The sequence below is a fragment of the Aythya marila genome (genome assembly GCF_965140915.1).
Source record: "Aythya marila genome assembly, chromosome: 9".
In the NCBI taxonomy this organism is placed as follows: Eukaryota; Metazoa; Chordata; class Aves; order Anseriformes; family Anatidae; genus Aythya; species Aythya marila.
Window position 1 is genome coordinate 21,786,226 of NC_139050.1, and position 20,171 is coordinate 21,806,396.

The window sequence follows — 20,171 nt, forward strand, 5'->3', positions numbered from 1 at the left end:
TCACACTTTCTGTCACGTCATGGAAAAATAAGGCAAGAAACGTGGTGGACAGAGTTACCCAAGAGACGGAACTGATCGTCTCCTCAGAGCCATCGGCACTCCTGCAGTAAATGCACATAATCGGTCTTGTTTCTTTTCTGATGTTTTCAGTAACTGCAAAACATAAAAGAGCCATCTCTGTGTTCTCTCATGCCTGAGGTTTCAAAATTCTTAACTAACACTCTCAGAGTCTTAAGTTTGCTTTAGGCAGCACCTCATTTCCATTTTTAAACGCTAACATTTAGAATAAGTGGCTTTTTACTCAGACTCATTACGGGCATAACTTTTAGCCTACCTCATAAAACAAAGAACAGCCCGTTTCCAAATGTCAAAAGAAAAACTTCACAGACAATCCTGTATCTGCAGAAACAGGCAGACACGCTGTTTTCCCTTTTTTACTTGGTATTATTGCAAACACATTTATGTTACTGGACGCCAACACATCCCTAAAGAAATTTCATCACTGTGTGTCCACCACAGCTTCTGATTTTGCAGAGGGTTTGGATTTACACGGAAAAAAACGTGCCTGGGGAGACCACTAGCGGAGTGCCTCCAGCACTGCATCGGCAGGGGAAAAATCAGATGCAAAATACCGAATGACTGATTCATTCCTGTGGCTGTTGATGAAACAGAAATATTGAAAGCCATGCTCCAGGGTTAGTAAATCGTGAATGAAACATATCCTGCTCTTCATCCAGCAGTATTTTTCCTGTTCCTTAGCAAACAAAGTAAAAACCACGAATAAGACCATGCAGAGCCTTATTTTTCACATTCCTGAGCATCACAATTCAGGGGCCACAGCTTTGTTTCATCACAACCTCATCTGAACACTGTAGTTACTGCCTAAACAGTACTACAGGGATGAAAATCACCTGTAAAGATGAGCTTTTATAATAAACACAAATTTAATGTTTGCTTTTGCATTATATCATTGCCTACGCTCCTTGTCGTTTCATTTTCTGTGCCTGGTTAATCGCATTTTTGTAAAGCCATGCTGCCTGCTGTCTTGCCATTGACTTCCTCGATGCTCACTGCTGTTATTTATGTCCGGGTGCCATCTCCACATTGCCTAGGGGTTGGTTCTAGGTGGATTAATCTTTCCCTCAAAATACGTTTGCTCATTTGTTATTCAGGAGATAAACATCATCTCTCGAGTGAAACTAGTATTGTTCTTCTTGGAAGACATGATTGTGTTCAACAGATCACAGCATCATCTCCTAGATTTGAAACCATGTAATCCTGTGGGTTTTACAAAACCTGGGAACTCCTTAGAGCCACTGTAGGGCAGAGTTTCCATCAGCAGTAAATAAAAATATTTTTCAGCAAATAAAGTATAATTATCATTTCTGATTTTAAATGGTTATACATCGCGGTGTTTTATATGGTGATGTGCGTTATTTTCTTCATTACTAATCTAATAAGGAGAGGTGTGAACGACTCAAACATTGCTGGAGTAGTTAAGTAGCAACAAAAGCTGTGCACCGGAGAACATGCCAAATACACAAGTGGTTGTGTTTACACATACAAACACCAACTCTGTGTCGAGATACAGAGAAATGTTACTGTCGATATCTTCACGGAGCCCTACGAGGCTTAGGAAATGGACTCATTGTGAGGGAGATCTTGTAGGTTTTGCTAAAAATGCCCTTTAAAATTTAAAAATGCCAGTGGGGAGCTGCTGCAGGCTGTGGGAGTTCTGCTAACAAAGCTTCAGTGTAATCAGGTCTTCATTTATTGTGATCAAAGCAAGGCAGATTGTCTTCTCTAAAAAAGCACCGTTGTTAAACACCTTCAGAAAGTCACATTTGTATCTCAGTGTACAAAAACATTACAGAGACAAGCGTTGTGACATTACAGTTTTTTATTTGTTTTTGAGTCCACAATCTGTACATGTATTTACATGGCATGAAAATGGATAACAGCACAAAATACAATTGAGGTATAAGCTAAGAGCACAGTATGTCATGTTTCAATAAATATAATTCAAAATTTGTAAACTAAGTGACCAGATAGAAGCCTCTTGTTTACTAAAACCATATAAAATATCTGTTAATCTCACGTGAGGTAGAGGACAGTTTTGTGTGTCATGTAATGCAACCACAGCAACGCTAGCAGTAAGACTGTACATCATTGGCAAAGTATTAAAAATCCTTGAATGCACTGATCGTTTTCACAGGCTTTTACTACCGTTTCGGAATAGTCATCCACCCTGTCGCCTTGAGCTAAACAGACTGGTGTTTTGCAACTACTTTCTGGAATTTCAGATAATCGTATTGGCATGTCAACATCAATAAATACTTCTGAGAGCAAGTAGGAAAACACAAAAACAGATTTTGTCCATCACAGAAAGCAACGTAACTGCAACAAAATATTTTAGACCAACTTTTTATTATTTCCTAGAATTATTTTAAATACAGTATAACTGTGCTTTCCTTTAAGTGAGGTATCTATATTCGAAGACAAAAAAAAAAATCAATTGGTATTGTTACATATAATCAATTTTCCAAATACAAAATTTTAACCATTTGCTGTGCTTGATGAAGTGCTTAAAACTCATTTTTCAAGCATTTCCCAACTGAACCACTAACTCTGGAAAAAAAAAATAATTAAGTAATGGCAAAAATCTAAATAATAGAGACACACAGTGAACTTGTCATGCGATTGGTAAGCAATGTCTGCTTTCACAAAAGCTAAAAATAAAAAAGGATCTTTTTGAAATAGATGTGCAACAAACAGAAAATTCTACAAGCTTTCTGTAATGAAAACACTGATGAACACTTCTCTCACTACAAATGAGCAAAAAGATCCAAATTTGCAGCTTCTTGCTGCTGACAGCTTCAATGAAAGTACTGATATAGTTCAAGCACAGATTAACAGGTAGGTGTCGTTACGTCGTTTGTTGACTTCACCATATTATAGAAAACTCTGTTGTGTGGATCAATTACATGAATTAAGTGCAGAAAAAATACAAAGTTGTTATCTTTGCTGACAGTCAAAATATATACTCTACAAACAAGTGAATTCTAGGAAGCTGACCGTGACAGCACTTCAAGGCCAACTTCACAACTAATGCTAGGAAAGTTTTCCAAAAATTTCTTAACACATTATAGCTATCCAACCCCCAGTATAAATCAAGAATGCATGAATAAACAGTTGTGACTTCTAAAATATGGACCAAGCCGTATTTTTTCAGGCCACCGGTAGCTTTATGCTCCCACTCCACTTTTCCTACTTCACTAATTGCATTATGCCTTTACTATATACAAATGGTTTTACACCTAGGCTATTAATATATTAAATATAGAATAAAATTAGTTGGAGGATGTGAAACGTAACTACATTCACCTAAGTTCTCAAGCTAAAATATATGCTTTACAAAAATTAAAACACAGACGGACTCAAGTTTGGAGATTTTAGATAAAATCTCTTTCGTCTAAGGACACATGGCTACACCATGAATGAGGGTACTTTCAGACTGGCAAAATTTCTCTCAATTCTTATATTCTCTTGCTCATCAGAGCACACAAAGCTCGTGAAAGTTCTTGTCAAAGAGCGTAGGAGCAATTTAGGTATTTCTGCCTGAATCCTACTTTGTTCCAAAAGGTGCACTAAGCAACTTTGATTTCAGTCTAGGTGTTTAATAACGAAGATTTAAAATTGCGAACAATTCCAGGATTTTCTTCCTAAAGACTTAATGTCACAACTATCTGAGAGAACAGCTTCCTGCCTAAATGGTCAGCAACCAAAACCTGAAGGCAGAACAAACAATAATACATAAAACGAGCATGCCATGGCTAAAAGCAGGTACCTAGTGACAGAATTCGCTTCTACCATTAGGTGTGCACTTAAGTGAAGGCCCTTAAGCGTTCAATCCAAGTTCCTGTATTGAGTTGTAAAATAAACCACTCAATATTAACTAGCATAAGGTAGTGAAAAAGGGTCAACATATATTTGTTCTGGGACTTGCATCATATTATTTACAATTTACTAAAAAACTATCTTTCAAAGACCGAACACACAAAATCTATGGCACATTTATGTATACATTATTACTTAAAATCAGTATAAAATTAAGTCTACACATATGAAAATTATTTATGTTATGTAAAGAACCTGAAAGTAATATTTAAGAATTTTAAGAGGATTACAACAATTTAAAATGCATCCTAACTTCAGATTAACTAAATGGAATATTTACACAGCTACTTTTTAAGTCATTTTAATAAATGCTCAATTAGCTTTTTCAGCCAGATGTTTTAGAAGTATTAGGAGGCCTTACCTGCAGCTGGAATTGCTAAAACTGCTATAAACTGCTCAAGTTTTTGCAGCAGTGAAAATATTAGTACAAACTATGGCCACCAGCATTTTACTGGTCTACAGCAGGAGCCAGCGAGCCTGGGTGGCGCGCGGTGGAAGCACTGCCCGAGGCACGGACCCCCGGCTGTACTGGTCCCCCACTGCAACCAGTGGCAAAATGGGAAATGGGAGTGGAAGTCACGTAACGTAGACAAGACCTGAATGAAGAGTGAATATACAGTACTCTGGTATAATAACCCCGTGAGGATGCCATACATTCAACAGCTAAGCTACAAACACTGCGTAAATCCCGTACTCCAGCCCTAACGCGTGGCCTTCTCTACACTGACAAGTGAACAAGTTTGGTTCAAAACACTGATACTGAAAAGCAGCTCCAAACAGTCTCTTTTGATCCTCTGATAATACCCAGATGAAATTTTGTCATTCCCCATGATGGTGTTTTCCTATTTATCAATTTAGCTAATCCAACTTCAAGCTGCAGCGCCCAATAATCACACTTTTACCAACATCCTTGCCCACTCCCCCTACAGCCATGTTCTTGGTGGTTATTAAAATAAAACATACAAGTGATCTTAAAGCAAGTGGTGAACACGCAAGCAGAATAATTTATAATCAGTACATTTCCTTCCAAACCATCACTAGGCTGTAAAGACAGTCTTTTCTTTTTTTTTTCAGTCATAATTTGGAGATGGAGTTGAGGAAGAAGGGAAAAATGTAATCTGGGCCCTCTTTTCTGATTCACATTGCCAAAGTGTTTCATATTTTTTTCACCTAACCTGCCTTAATTATCAGTGTAAATATGACATAGAGCCCATAGACAAAATTATATACAGCTATAAAAGAATCATTCTATGACTCCATGACATTTATTACCTAATTTTTCATTCAATTGAAAGATTTGTGCAATTTTATCTTTCTCTATGATACTCAATTCTATTATACCACTAACAGAGAGATAAGGAAGAACTAGAAGTTTTCAGTTTTACTAGTTCAGAATAAAAATCGATGCTAGTAGGCTTTTACTAGTGGTTTCACCAGTACTAACTGAATTATTATGAGAGTTATAAACCTAAGTACCTTAAAAAATGTAACAGGAGCTAAAGCACAGTTTAAAATTATGTAGTGAAATAACAAAACTGCTAAGACATCTCTAGTCATCGACATAATCAGCTAACACCTGTCAGCTATATCAAACTTTTTGGAAAGAAGTGCAAAGAAGTACTTCATCTTAATCTGTAGTCATGCATTGAATCTACCAGGCATCAGACTTCTGAAGTACTCAAGTAAATGTTATATATACATAAAACAGAAATTCTGTACAATTACACATTTTTAAATGTTATAGCTCAACGAACATGCTGTATTTCTTAATTCATGGCAACGTTACCATGCCATTCAAATGTAGAAACTATCAAAGTGATTTTCAAAGTGCCATATCTTAGAACTTGATTTTTCTAAGCAATTATCATTATGTCAGTTAAGGCCTGTTTTATGTGATGAAAGAAAAACCCACTAGTTAGCAAGAAGCTCAAAGCATGGAGGCTTGGGGTACCAAAGAAACCAATACTTTTTTTCCTCTTCTTTCCTTTTTATTTATTTTTTTTAATTTCCTTTTTAATTTTTTTTTTTTGTTGTTTAACCTAGCTTTGAATGCTTCTAATGATGGGGCACCCACAACTTCTCTGGGCAACGTGTTCCAGTGTCTCATCATTAAAAAAAATTTCTTATATCTAAATCTACTTTCCCTCAGTTTTAAACCATTGCCCTTTCTCCTGTCACTACAAGCCTTCAGAAACAGTCTGCTTTACCTGCAGTACAGAAGACAATAAAAGAAAATGTGATTTTTATATTTCAGAAGATTTCATTTTTGATGCTTTTTTTTTAATTTACAAAAAAAAAGCCTAATGTTTTCTTCTTCTAGCATAGTAACCAAATGATTACTGTAAAATGCTTTAGAGAGAATGAATTCTTAAATAGCACATATGGAAAAGATCAGCTTGATTTCACGTAACAAAATTATGGGAAAAACTCATGCTGGCAAATCACTTCTGATAATCATCTATTGTCATGGTGATTTTGAGTATTACCTTTTGATGAAAAGCTGCCTTTACTTTCTCCAATTAGAAAACACAAAATTCTCACTGAAACCCAAACTATTCTTGGCCTTGAAGGAATCAGATTTTTCAATTTTTTATTATTATTATTTTTTTTTTTATAACTGGATGTGCAACTGATACTAAAATAAAGATCACCAACTACATTTTAACAGACAATGTTAAAAGGTGTAGGGTCCTCAAGTCTGCATTAGAAATAAACAGAAACTGGTCACTCTGAATCATAAGTTTCTTTTTTTTTTTTTTCAATAGTTTGAGAAACACCAGTACAAATAAATGCAGATTTTCATTAGTTAGGAAAATCTAAAAATGTATACCTATCTATTTATTTATATATATGTATATCTTCATCTGGACTTGTCTGGCAAATAGAAATCTGTAGAGAATACTTTCTCTTATCACACAGAAACAGCTTACAATTCGTTAAAAAACAAAACACCCTGTTTGAAAGACACAGTCATGCTTCCTCTTTGAATTTCTATTTTCCTTTTCCATTTTTTGAAGATTTCAAGATCTGTAGCTTCAATTCTTTTATCATCATCTCTAACTTTTCCCTTGCCTCTCGTTCTTGCCTCAGTTCGTCTTGAAGCTCTTGTCTATCTGCCTCTGCATGATCCAATCTCTGTCTCAATTCTGCTAGCTGTAAAAGAGAAGACAGACATTTAATTTTAGCAAACGTATTTGTAAACATCAATCATTCAAGAACCCACTGATGACCACCCTATGAATCAGATAGAAATATTTTTCATGATTATTTATCAGCTCATTTTCTACAGTTATCAAGAATTATGCTACACCTACTATACCAGTAGCAAATGACACCAATAAGGAAAGTTCCACAAACATCATATTATAATCAAAAAAATGGAAGACATTGATTTTTAAACACATATAAATTCTAGTTAGATGAACTGCCACATCAGCCCATATCAATAATATGTAATGGAAGACCGTGATAATGTCTGCATCAGATGTTTCACAAATTACAAAATAAATAGCACTCTTCCACTTCCCAAGTTAACTTCTCTCACCTGACAAAATATTACATTTTTTTTCCAAAGCCTTAATGCATTTTTAGAATGCACAAAAACTACCAACACTGCTTTTGATATTCTTTAGCATAAATGAAAGTGAAATGAGATGCAGAAAATCCTGAATATAACCGCATTTATGTGTGTTCAAATATAAACACAAGTCTATCCAGGATTTCTTATGAAATATTTTGTGCTTCAATGCAGAAAATTTAATAAGTTTTTAATCTTTGGAGTACCATGAATGTGAAACTTGCCAGACCATCAGAAAGACTTAAGTAGACCAAATTATACCAGCCACTACTGAAAAAGGCATTTCTGTTATATATATATATGAAACAAAATCATTTTTTAAAATTAACCACAGTTTGTTTAGAGAATCATGGAATATCCCAAGTTGGAAGGGACCCATAAGGATCATTGAGTCCAACTCCATACTTATATACATATAAATATTGCACCTAGATTTAAATAATTAAGAAACTGATTTGAATTTATTGGGGTCGGTTCTTTCCCATCAAAACTTCTTTACAGTGAGATCTGGAAAAGTCTAAGGAATTTTTCAAGTGTGACCAAGTTCATGTCAAGTTGCCTACATGTATGCTACCTTCAGTTACAACAGGGAGACTAGAAACCAGTTATCTTGTCTACCACTGATTTACATGTTTGTTTCTTATGAAAAGACCTCACTAAATTTAAAAATAGATTCAGAAGTGGAGTGAATCTAAAAACTCCATCTGCATTTATGATGATGATGGGTATCTATCTAAATAATCGCTACATGTACATCTCACTGAAAAAAAAAAATAAAACAGCTCATGAGAATTAAAAAAGGAGGAACATACAGGAGCACTAGTGTTTGCTGATCGCTGTACAGCAACCTTGGCAAAGAAACTGCTGTGCTTATTTCAGAGAAACATACCGCTCAATGGACACTGACCTTCATTTGTGTAATAAGAACCATTTAAACAGTTCTTAATATAATCAGAAATATTTAAGTAGTTCTTAGACAGCACTAGCCTACTAACACGAGTCTTCTGACTCCACTGCTTTGATTATGTAGACTGGTGCAGCACGGTAAAGCCCACTGCCTGCATGTCACAGCACGTACTACATAAGCAGGTCTCTGGTTGAGCTTTGGTTTCCAGCTGTAAGGAAAGGCTTCAGTACTGGTTATACTGCCCTGTTGTGATTGACAGGGTAAAGCAGCAATTAAACTAGGCAAGTCAACAAAGGAGTAAAAAAAAGGAGGAGAAAACACTTAGTACATCTTCAGGCAGGGCTGGATAGAAGAGCAAACATTTACCCAAATTCCAACCCCTCTATTTTCATTAATTTCATTTAATGCACAGAGAGTACAAATGTACTTCTCAGGCCACAGTTCTCAGAGAGAAAGGGGCAACTGGCTTCAAGAAGACATCAGATTAAAGCTGGTTTTAATGCTGTATAGACAGTTCTGGGAAATTAACTGTTGCCAGGACCTCTGCTTAGCTCAGATGCTTCTGACAATTGCTTGGAACCCGGGGTCCAAAAAATAGATGTGGTAAATGAAGAAAAAGAGTCAAATGATATATTCCAGATAGTTAGACAACTAATAATCAAGAATACTTTCATGGAAGGAACATATTTAGTATTCTAACATCAAATGAAACAATTGATATACCTCTTTGGGGAACAATCTATGTTTTTTATCCTCTAAAGAACGTAAACTACACAAGCCATACAAAACACACCATACGTGATTATCTTCATAAATTAGAACATGTTGTTACTTGCAGTAATAGGGCTTGTACCAGATGTTTGGCAAATCAGACCTTAGTCAGAGAGGATTAGTTCTGGCAGCAAAGGCTAGGAATCTGTGGAGCGGGATGTCATGAAATTAAATTCATGAGAAGGATTTATGATGCTAGTCACTGCCCTACTCCCTAAAAATACCAAAACCAGTCTCTCAAGTACAGCCTGTTTCTTATTTTGAGACAATAAGAACAGATAATATATAAAACTATGATCAAATGACCACAAAGTTTTACTGAGTTTATGTTTCGGATTTTGTTTGTTTTAAAAGACTATGTTTTCTGTGACTGCATGAAGTACTTCAATACACATTTAATCATAACAGCAACGAATTTTGAAGAGGGCCTTTCCAAGTCTGTCTTGGTCATGTAGTGGATTTTTCCTATTGCAATGACATGAATAACCTCCATCATAAAGAAGCAATAGTAAAAGTCAAAAAGAAGGTGAAAGAAAAACCTCCATAGGTTATGATATTTGAACCCAAAAGACAGGAACAGCGGGAAAAAAATCCCCCAAAAATTTCCAAAAGAGAATTCTTGATCAGATACTTTGATAGAGCACAGAATGGGTTTCATCAGATGGTGCAGAAGATGGTACCACCAAGGAACACAAAGAGCAGCAAGGTATGCTGCTAACCTGACGCAAAAGAAGTCAAGAGGTTTGGTACTTGCCTCTTCCTCCCTCCCTCCCAATAAAAAGAAGAAAAAGATTATCAGCTTATTTCTGTAACTAAAATGATAATGTTTAATTCTGTAACATGGACAAGCCTACATACATTAAAAACATGACTTATTTTAAATGAGAATACTGTAGACCTTATGTTCACGATTAATTATTTCCTCAGCAATATGACACAAGTATCTGAAATGGGAACCATGCAGCACCTGACAGATGAAGTGTTTCTGTAAGTTTCTCCCTCAGTTTCAGTCAAGGGACAGGGAAATAAACATGCTGTCATTGTCCCTTATTTCGGAGTTAGTCTATGGCATCAGAAGATATGGAGAAGACGAAACCTTACATTGGATGAGCGATAACTTTGCAATTTACTGATACACTTCTCACCTGTGCAGCATATTCCGCTTCTTTGTCTTTTTCTAAATTGGTGTCACAGGTACACTTCTGCTTCATCACTTGGTCCAGTTTCTTCTCCAAGTCCCTCTGTTCAAAATAAAATTCTTCCATTCTTTGAGCATGCTCAGTTTGCAAAGATTCAAGTTCTTTTTGCAAATTCTGCTGTTCTTCAGTTAGTTCCTTCATAGCTTTAGAGTTGCTTAACATTTCCACTTCCTATGGAGACAGATCAGGATTACATACACCTTGGTTCTAACACCAGGGAAGCAAAACACTGGTCTTGTTATTTAAATGTGTATCTAGAAACAATGAGGCCCAAAAAAGCACATTTACGTTAAGGTAACAATAGCCTGGTAATGGTACTTATTACTTATCAGTGCTGCCATGGAATTTTGTAGCAAGAACTCCATTCAATATAATGACATTATTTATATTTTCAAGTACCCAGCGCTTCCAGAAACAGTTTGGCTTCTATTTCTGTTAACATTAAAACCTTTTGAAAAATATCAAAATATACATATATATTTAAACTTCTCTCTAAGCTTTACCTCCAACAGCAGAACACCTTAAAAGCAGCAGCGCTGAGACCCTATCTGAGCTGACCAACTCTGAGCTTAATGTTAAAAAAATATAGGTCTGGCTTATGAATGTAAGCAGCCAAGACAGTATTTACCTAAGTTAATATAGAAAATAGAAATGAGGCAAAATCACAAATGAACACCAATTTCTAATGTCATCCATTATTAAAAAGATCAATAAAAACCCCTAAAAACAAGATTTATCAAATAGACATAGGAAGGTGGTATTCTTGTTACACATGGCAGTGATAGCATCTTTCCTAGGATATTGATGGATATTAGGATCCTTAAAATCCTAAATATTGAGAAATTTTTAGAGGACTTAAACTATATTTATATGTTTGGAAAACACTTGAAGGTAGTTTTCATGTGGATAAAATAAAAGGAGCTCCTTGAACACAGTAGTTACAAACTGAAAACACATCGATTATTAGTAAACTCCAACCTAATAAAAGCACAGGACGTTAAATATTTGCTGTCTGGATTCAAGCTGGTGAAAAAGTATCTGTGTGTTCTGGTGCTTTTACATGAAAGTCACCTGTGAGATTGATTCTAGAACCAAAAATCTAACATTAGTTTTCTGTAGACAAACATTAAAGGCATTCAGACTGGCACTGTACCATTTGAAGCTGCTGCTTCCTCCGCAAAATAGTATTTAGTTTTTCCTGCTGTTTGATGTAGGTTTTCATTACTTCTTCCATGATCCTCCCCTTGTCATCTTCACAACTGATGTCTTTCATGAGAGTGGGGGACAAGGTTCTCACGTTACCTACTTCAACACGTCTAGAGTCTCTAGTGCTTTTGGTAGAAATGCGCTCGGATTTTCCACCTCTTGCAGAATGAGTTGACACAGGTGGATCTATAGATAAAAGAAGAACACAGCCTAATAATCACAGGAAACTAAGCTTAGAGTGGGAAAAAAAAATGCAAAGGGGACTGAAGATTAAGAAAAGGTCAAAAGAGTTTTTGGAAAACTGAAGTGGAAACAATCAGAAAATACTGGGTTGGTGTTGAGCTTTCCAAAATTATATGCTATAAAAACTGAAAAGTTTTCAACATAATTTTCTTTATAGCTTATCCACTCACCTAAACATTTATGCTGTTCCATGCTAGTTTTCAAGTCAATTTTTTCCTGTTCTTCAAGAGAAAGCTCTGGATATGAGGCAACTTTTTTGTGCTTTCCACTACTGAGCTTTTTCTCTGACTGTCCAGGTGAAGATTTAATTACTTCTGAAGTTTTGACTGCTGTTTTTGCAACGTCCTTGTATTGTGATGCAAGGGATACATTTGGGGCAACCACTTTATCACACATATAAAGGTAGTAACTGCAACAGAAGAACAGTACAATCAAGAATGAAAATGTGTAACAAATGATGAATGAGAGCAGTAAGTTTAATTTAATCTGATTTCAAACAGTAAAAGTTCCAATGAAAAATAAGCACATCCTTTCAAAATTTTTCCTGCACAAAAGAAATTAACGACCTACTTCATCTTTACTGACTAGATTATCTAGATAGAGTTTTACAGTCATCAAAAAATGGATTTTTCAAACATGACAGATTAAAAAAATCATACCAAACTCATTTGAAGTCTTCATTTAAATGCAAAGAGTAAAATTAGAGTGGCACCAGATCCAGACTCTAGCATTTTCATAATCCTCGTATTAGCAACGGAGAATGGCGGAAGGGATCAGTGTAGTGGGAATGAGCAAACTGCTCTTTAAACAGTGAAGCTGTGTACTGACAGTGCTGTGGCAAACCTGAGACCAGCATCAGACCACCTTTTTTCTCCACGTACATTTACAAATCTGTCTGGATTTCACAGCTCCTGACTTCTAGGAAAAATTGTCTCTATTTCCTTAACCTAGCCACTCAGCTTTCATCTAGTACAGAAGGAAAAACTGCCAGATCTGTTAAGGTCAGTGCCCAGATAATTACTGTCATGACGTTGGAGTCAACACTGCTGCCTTCACCACTTTCCTTCCTCCTGGTTCTGAAGGGGCACCAATAGAAGCAGCCAACAGAGGAACCATCAGAAATGTTCTACTATTCATGAGTCTGCATGGAACTAGTGTGCATGTGTGTCGCTTTGATGCGTGCTGCTCGTCCACAGAGCCTGATCTCACCCGTACAAACTAAATGCATTGCCCCGCAGGGATGCAGGGTAAGAGGTACTTCAACAAAGGCTGTTTCTGTGCTTGATGCAGAATACAAAGTGCACACTATGTGAAGGACACGCACTTGGTTTCTAAAACCAGGAAACTAATCAACCAACAATTCAGCTGCAGTCATTGTTTCAGTGTGGGATAAAGTCTTCAGACAGTTTTTGCAAGTTTTTTTTGAAAGAAAATTAAGTTGCACTCATGGTAAATAGGCCCTGTGCAGCTTTTCACAGACATGAGTTACATTACAACAGGAAAGATTAAAATTTAGCTTCTGCCATTTCTACTCTGAGAAGGGAAACTGTAATTACATTTCAAATTTATTTCCTACTGAAGAACACTCATACATCACAACTCGAGTCCCATACCAATAATTCTCTCATAAGCAGTTCATTAATATTTACACTAAGAAATTAATAAAAGTTAGGGTTCGATTATTCTTCCTAACACTTCAGGTTGCAAGTACATACTTTTTTTTTCCACTTGAAACCATCTTTAAATAGTTAAAAGAATTTAACCCATGCATACGATGCTCAGAGTTCTGCACAGGAAATTCAGTTACCTGGGATGGAAAAAGGAAGGTGGCTGAGGTTCAGCTTCTGCTTCTTGCTTTATAACGGGATACCACTGGGATAAATCTAGGCTCTGCTGTGAATCCACCTAAAGTGAAGAAAAATAAATAAATAAATAAATAAATAAAAACCAGTAACTGTGCCTGTAATAGAGAGGCACACGTTATTCACATTTTAATAAACACTTCAGAGTGGAATGGCACCTCATTAATACAGATAGACAGAGTTGGGCAGCAGCAGACAAACTGGGGTACTGGAAAGCAGACAGCCTTTGGCAGAGGTACAGGGTGATGCAAGCACCAGAATTTTCTTCCATCTCCAATTTCCCATTATGGGTAAAGGAGCAATGAAACCGAAAGAAAATCTCTTTACAAACCTACATAAAAGCTCTGCTGAGAACTCTGCCAGGGACATGCTACGAGTGCTTGAGAGAGGCAGAAAGAGGATTTCATACTTCCAAGGCTTGTGTGAGCCTCTACAATAAACTATCCACATCGTAATACGCACTTGCCAGATGCTTTACTACAAAATGAAACATAAGAATGAAGTGCAAACGACTGGTGTTAGAGAGGAGACCACTAAAGGAAGTTGAGACCTTTTATTAGAGATCTGGGCAAGGCCGCTGCAGTAACCTGACAACTCCATTCCCTTCGCAGTAACAAACAGGATTACTCCGGATGCATCAGAAGACATCAACTTAGAAAAACCTTCTGTGCATTCTGTATTTAGGCAGTAAGTCTTGTCATTTGTCTCGAGACATTTCTGGAGTTAACCACAGTGGTCACCTCGTGGCCTGAGAACCAAGGACAGTTTTAGTGCAGCAACCACCAGAACCGTGGTGACGCCAAGGGCTGTGCCGCGGGCACTTCCAAAGGCACTTCCACAGTGGGCAGGCAGGCGTGATGCCACGGAGCCCAGAACTCGCCAGAAAACAAGAAACTTGGTGGCAAACGCACAGCCTACAGCTTTCTTATTAGTACAAAACCGTGTGAGTACAGCAGGGGAGGGCCAACATCGGGCTACTGTTAAAATACTGAAAGCAAAAGCGTAAGTACGCTGGGAGGTGAGTAAGCTCGGAGTGAAATGCTAAGGAGAGAGGCAAGGCACAGGATCTCATTTGGAATGTCCCAAAGACATTAGAAATGAGAAATTAGAAGGTTTAATTAGAAATTTATTATTACTACCTCCGAGCTGCTTCTTCTTGCTTTGGGTCTTATTTTACAGAAACTTCCCCAGGATAAGGAAGCAGCGGTTGTGATCCCAACACTCCCCTATTAAACTCTTCTAACCTTTTGTACTTTCAAGATGAATATCCGCGAGACCAAAAAAAAAGGCAAAAACCCTCCCCACCATTTTATCTTTCCTCAAGTTTTCAGAGTTTTTCTCCCACTCTGATTTCATGTGCTGCTTTAGAAGAAAGAACTATACAGGTGTGCAAAGGGAGACTCCAGAAAGAGTTTTTTTTTAATATTTCTTTTGTAGCAGTCCAGCCCAAATGACTGCTACTGTTAACTTGAGCTATTTTTTCATCCGTATACAGGAAACTGAAAGATCTTGTGGTCAGAAATCTGCCACCATAAAGCAGGAAGCAAGCAGTGTTGTAGGTGTGACTCTGGAAGGTTATTTCCACAGATGCAGGCACTCCGCGACAGTTTATTACCTGTACTGGCACTGCAAGGACAAAGATTGTCACGACAGCCTTTATCAGACGACAAGCAGTCTCCTTGCTATGAGCTCACCTGTATGTCTAAGCACTTCAGCATGTGGAAGCAAGCCATATTGCAGATTTTCGTGGAAATGTTCTGATAAAATCCCTTACAGCAGGCTGGCACAGCTGTACAAATACTTGTTCCTGTCATAAGCCCTTCTGCAACACTACGTTTTGAGGAGCTTACACTGAAAGGTGTCAAATACCCTGCACACCTTTTTGGGCCCATTGATCCTGCCTGCTCTTGCTGCTGCTCCTTTGGAGTCCATAACCCAACACCTAACAGGCAAAAGGGATCAATCAAACCAGCAGCCAGCGAGCAGACATTTAAATGACCAATAAACTAAAAAGAAACACAGCGCAGGGCAGGAACCATTTCAGAACATCTAAATTTAAATTATGCACTATAAACTTGTATATTCTGCGAAGGCAAACATCTCTGATGGCAATCCCTGCACATTTCATTGTCATCTACTTGTTACTCTCTGCTCCCTACCCAATACCCTTTTAAAAACTTATTCCTTGAGCATGACATGATTATTTCCCCAGCAACATTCACCATGTATCTGGTGCTCGTCTTATTATTTAAACAGGAGAAAAAGCAGCTCTGTATTTTTGAGCCACACTGCAGACTTGCAGCGGTATTTTAGGAAAAAATACTATGTCTATTATTAACCATTGTCAAGATACCGGCCTACAGCTCATTACTTGGACAGCTTAAAACCCCCTCTTCTTTTGGCATATTTCTCTGTACCACTGGTTTAAACAGAAAGCTGAACAAGCTGGGCTTCTGAACAGCAACTTACTGATGCACCATTACCCTGCACACAGTCGTGGGATGGGTGGTTGGCAGGCTAGGTGGCCATACACCACGAGCGTGTGTGCTGGTGTAAACCTAGCAAATGACAAAGAAATTCGCAACACTTGATTTTCAAGCTCCTTTCTGCTGCGCTCAGCTGCCGCAAGGCATACCGCATAAAACGTACTCAAAGGTCAAAAGGGAGAATGAGTATTTCCGCAACCGTTCTGAACTTTCCAAAGACTGCCGATCTGAAAATGGAAAAAGGACTGACAAAACCAAACCGGCTTGAATGAAATTACTCAGGGCCCAAAGAGGGAAATGACAGCACCTGCTCATCGAAAATATATTTCCATGGTGAAGCCCTGTCACAGATTTAACTTGGGCTTGATTTGATAAGCGTTCCCATTTACAAAAGGCAAGCAACGTGCTTCCAAACAGCATATTTACACGTGAGCAGAGAAAGATTCAGGAGTTCTACACAAGCAGGCCAACTTACTTTGGACCGAGTTCTTTTCTGGTTTTTCTCACTAAATTTCTCCTTCATTTCCTCCAAGAGATGCTTCAGCTCCCGCTCCTCCGACGTCCCTAAGTATTTTTGGTTAATGTGAAGGTAGCAATGCCACTTGGCTGACTCAAAGCCCCAGTGGCAGGTCCTCTTGTCGGGGGATCTATGCGAATGCATCACAAACGTCTGGGGTGAAAACATCCCGTAGCACTCCAGGCACTGGATGCAGGGGTCGTCCGGCGCAAGGTAGAACTGAGGTGCAAACAAACCCTGGCACTTGCCCAGGCATTCATGCTCTACTTCAAAGGCACTGCCAGTCTCTTTCAGTTGGGCCAAGGTGTTCTTACCGGGGAGAAAACTGCCATTTTGGGGAAAAGTGCGAGGGCGCAGTAAAGCATTGCATAGTCTCTGAGCATCAGTCAGTGTAATCAGCCCACAGGAGGGAGCGTTGAACGGAAGAATTCCCAAAACCTTGAGAATATGAAGCTGGTCAGAAGTGCACCTTGAGCAGTATATATACAGTTCGTCACACACGGTATTAATCTGTTGCAAAGAAAAGTCTCGGAGAACCGAATTCAACACTTGAGGCAGGCAAAGTCTTTTTTCCCCTCCGACTTTGAAACAAGAGATGGATTCCCCCTCCAGCAGCGTCTGAGTGAGCTCGGTGGAACTGTCTGGAGGAATGAGCAGCGGCCCAGACAGGATTTGTGGTGATGGAAGAGGCAAGAAGACGGTGGGAGACATACTTTCCTGGGAATAGCGCGCTGAAAAAGCTGCCGGTCCACCCAGGGAGCTCTGGCTGCTCAAGTGGAACTGTGCCAACGTGTGTTTCAGACCTGGATTTAAATTCAAAGGCTCAGAGACTGAAGTACTGTTTGGCTTGGCATTTTCCCCATCAGCCTCCATAGGAGTTTCATCATAGTCGTCCAAGTTTTCCTTCTTTATTGTTGGCAATTTATTTATTACGACTCGCACTTGGCTGCTTACGTGCATTTCTGTCATTGCTTTTTTGAACGGGGGGCTCCCGTCCTCCTGCATCCCCGTCCTCTTCTGCTCTGAAACCAGACCCAGCGGGAAGTTTGTCTGCGGGCTTTCCATCGCTACACACCAGACCCTTTAATTAATTAAAAGTCTCGAGCGTGCATTTTCCTGCTGGTTTGTATAAAAAAATACGAAAACCACGACAACCTGAAGCGATCTCGGTTACCTCCGGCACACCACGCTCTGCATTCCTGTCGGTACGAAGTTAACGCTTCAGCCTCCAACGGGAAAAAAAACCGTGACCCATTTCGCGTGTAATACTACAAAATTAAGACTGGAGAGGTTAGATATTAAGTTTTATAAATATTTGTTCGCTTCTCTGCTATAAAAACACGCCGTGATACGGGTTATTCCTCGCACCCCGCCGCCGCTTCACACAATCCGCCGGGAAGGGCGATTCGGCAGGCAGGGAGGCGGTGCGGGAGCGGCCATCCTCGGCCGCTTTCCCTTCAGAAACCACCCGGAGCCTCTCGGTGCTGAGGTACCAGAAGCCTCCCAGCCCCTCAGCCGGGGCTCCCGGGGCCTGCTCCGCCGCGCTGCCAACTTCGGGGCCGTGCCGGGGGTCCCCTCCCCTCTCCTCTCCTCCCCTCCACACACGGCCTGCGGGGAGACACACGGAGGGGGGGGGGGGTTAAATCAGCGTTAGCCGGGCCCCGCGGGCAGCGTCCCGGTGCCGGTGCCCCCCTCCCCGCTCCCCTCACGCCGCAAGGCCCCGGGGCTGCTCCGCCGCCGCCGCTCCCCCCTCACCGCCTCAGCCTCGCCTCAGCCGCCCCCCCCCCCCCCCCTCCATGCGCGCCCCCGCCTCCCTCACCCGGCGCCGCGGCGGCCCCGGCAGCCCGGGAGCGGAGCAGGCGCCGCGCACGCGCCGCCGCCCCCCTCCTCGCTCCCCTTTTCCCCCCCCCCCCCCGCCGTGACCTCACTGCGGAGACGGCGGCGGCGGCGGCGGCGACGCGCGGGCACGAACCCGCCGGGGGCGCGCACCGCCTCCTCCTTCCCCCCCCTCCCTCCCTCCCTCTCCGTCTCCTCCCCGCCCACCGTCTGGGGCACGGCGGGAGCCGCCGCCGGCGCCTCACGTAAAGGGGGAAGGGAGGGTGCCCTGCCCGCCCCCCCCCCCCCCGGCTCGGCACGGTGAAAAAAAATAAAAAAAAAATGTGTAAAAGGAAAGGAAATAAACACCATTTTTTTTCATTTCATTTCATTTCGGGTGTTTTCCGCGCGGTGTTCGCCTCAGCGCTTAGCGGCGGCAGCTCCCTGAGGGCCGGGCTGTGAGGGAAGGCAGAGCCCCGCTGAGGCGGCTGCTGGGGGCCCTGGGCACGGCCACCCCCGGGTTGGTGGCCCCGGGTATGGCCACCCCCGCCTTGGTCACCTCAGCCAGGGTCCCCCTGGGCATGGAGACCCCGGGCCTGGCACGCCAGGCCCCCCCCGTGCCCTCTGTGCCTCACGGTGAGCGGCCTCGGTCCTCTCCTTCCCTAGCACCAGGGTGCAAGGATGATCAGAGAGAGAAAAACAAAGCCTACCTTGCTGCTGAGGATTTGGGCACACTTTAATCTTTGCCTTCGCACCTTTGATGCGCTCGGGTTTCCTCAGGGCAGGCTGGGCTGAGCGGGGCTCCAGCCCCACAGCACAGCTTGGCAAGGCTCCTTTAGCTCTCCTTTAAAATACCACATCTGCAGCGCTTCCTTCTGATGATGGCAGAAAAGTAGAGCTCCAGGATTGCTCTAAAGCATATAATTGTCCCTTATATGCATAAAAAGAAGCATAATCTCCTTTTCACATATTACAAACTACATATATTGGTTGTGCACTGATATACAAAGTACAGACTTCTCTGTTATCACTCCCCTTGGTGTGTGCATTATTTTGTTAACATCTGCAGGTAGGAAACATCTTACTGTATGCTTGCACATCACCTAGCGCAATCCTGGAGACACATGGTGCTTTATATTGCAAAAACAATAAATTGCTGGCAGTTTAAATAGTATTACAGGGTTTAGAGTAACTGTGTAAACAGCTGTGCCTGGGCTTTTAACAGTAACAGTGATCATAAAGACAATAATGGTTATATTTGTTTTTTAAAGCCTAGAGAAAACCACTTGACCTTTCTATTGTTAAAGAATTTGGGTAGAGATGAAGGAATCATAAATCTGACGAACAGCACAACCTCCATTTATACGCTCAGTGGAAGGTGGTGTAAGAAGAAGGATCATTGTTTTACTGTTGCCATATTGCAGAGCCCTCAGGCAGAAGCAAGGCTTTCCTACAAAACGAAGGGGTACCGAAAAGAAAACCTTAATTTTACTGAGGGATATAAACCTCCAAATTACTTGAAATTAAGTGTGCTCCCTCTTGGAGCTGCTTGAGGTAGACATTTCATAGAATTCCTGTAGAAAAATATTATGTCCCTTTTCATGGGCTAGAGAAAACAGAAAATGAAGGGA

The 20,171-nt window shown here is 40.3% G+C and overlaps 2 protein-coding genes across 3 annotated transcripts in view; both read right to left on the minus strand.

Moving 5' to 3' along the window:
• LRRIQ4 (leucine rich repeats and IQ motif containing 4) overlaps positions 1 to 20,171 on the minus strand; it is a gene marked incomplete at both ends in the record, with an annotated part of 228,139 nt that overhangs the window by 62,491 nt on the left and 145,477 nt on the right. The window lies entirely within an intron of this gene.
• Positions 1,890 to 18,343, minus strand: SKIL (SKI like proto-oncogene). Of its 2 annotated transcripts, XM_082766964.1 has the most exons (7): positions 17,900 to 18,333; positions 16,684 to 17,742; positions 13,668 to 13,765; positions 12,031 to 12,269; positions 11,565 to 11,803; positions 10,358 to 10,582; positions 1,890 to 7,110 (listed from the first exon to the last, which is right to left on the minus strand). In XM_082766964.1, the coding sequence occupies exons 2-7, from the start codon at positions 17,728 to 17,730 to the stop codon at positions 6,949 to 6,951; spliced, it is 2,010 nt and encodes a 669-aa protein (XP_082623090.1). In that variant the 5' UTR covers positions 17,731 to 17,742; positions 17,900 to 18,333; the 3' UTR covers positions 1,890 to 6,948. The 2 variants fall into 2 exon arrangements, with proteins under 2 accessions (XP_082623090.1, XP_082623089.1); XM_082766963.1 differs by having other exon boundaries at positions 16,684 to 18,343.

What these genes read in the sequence shown, in the direction of transcription:
- SKIL (XM_082766963.1), bottom strand. Translation starts at nt 17,790, where the DNA reads ATGGAAAGCCCGCAGACAAACTTCCCGCTGGGTCTGGTTTCAGAGCAG. An exon ending in CCTTCCTTTTTCCATCCCAG is followed by an intron (nt 12,270 to 13,667) that starts GTAACTGAATTT and finishes CTTCTGTTGCAG; the next exon opens with TTACTACCTTTATATGTGTG. An exon ending in AAGCGGAATATGCTGCACAG is followed by an intron (nt 7,111 to 10,357) that starts GTGAGAAGTGTA and finishes TCTCTTTTACAG; the next exon opens with CTAGCAGAATTGAGACAGAG.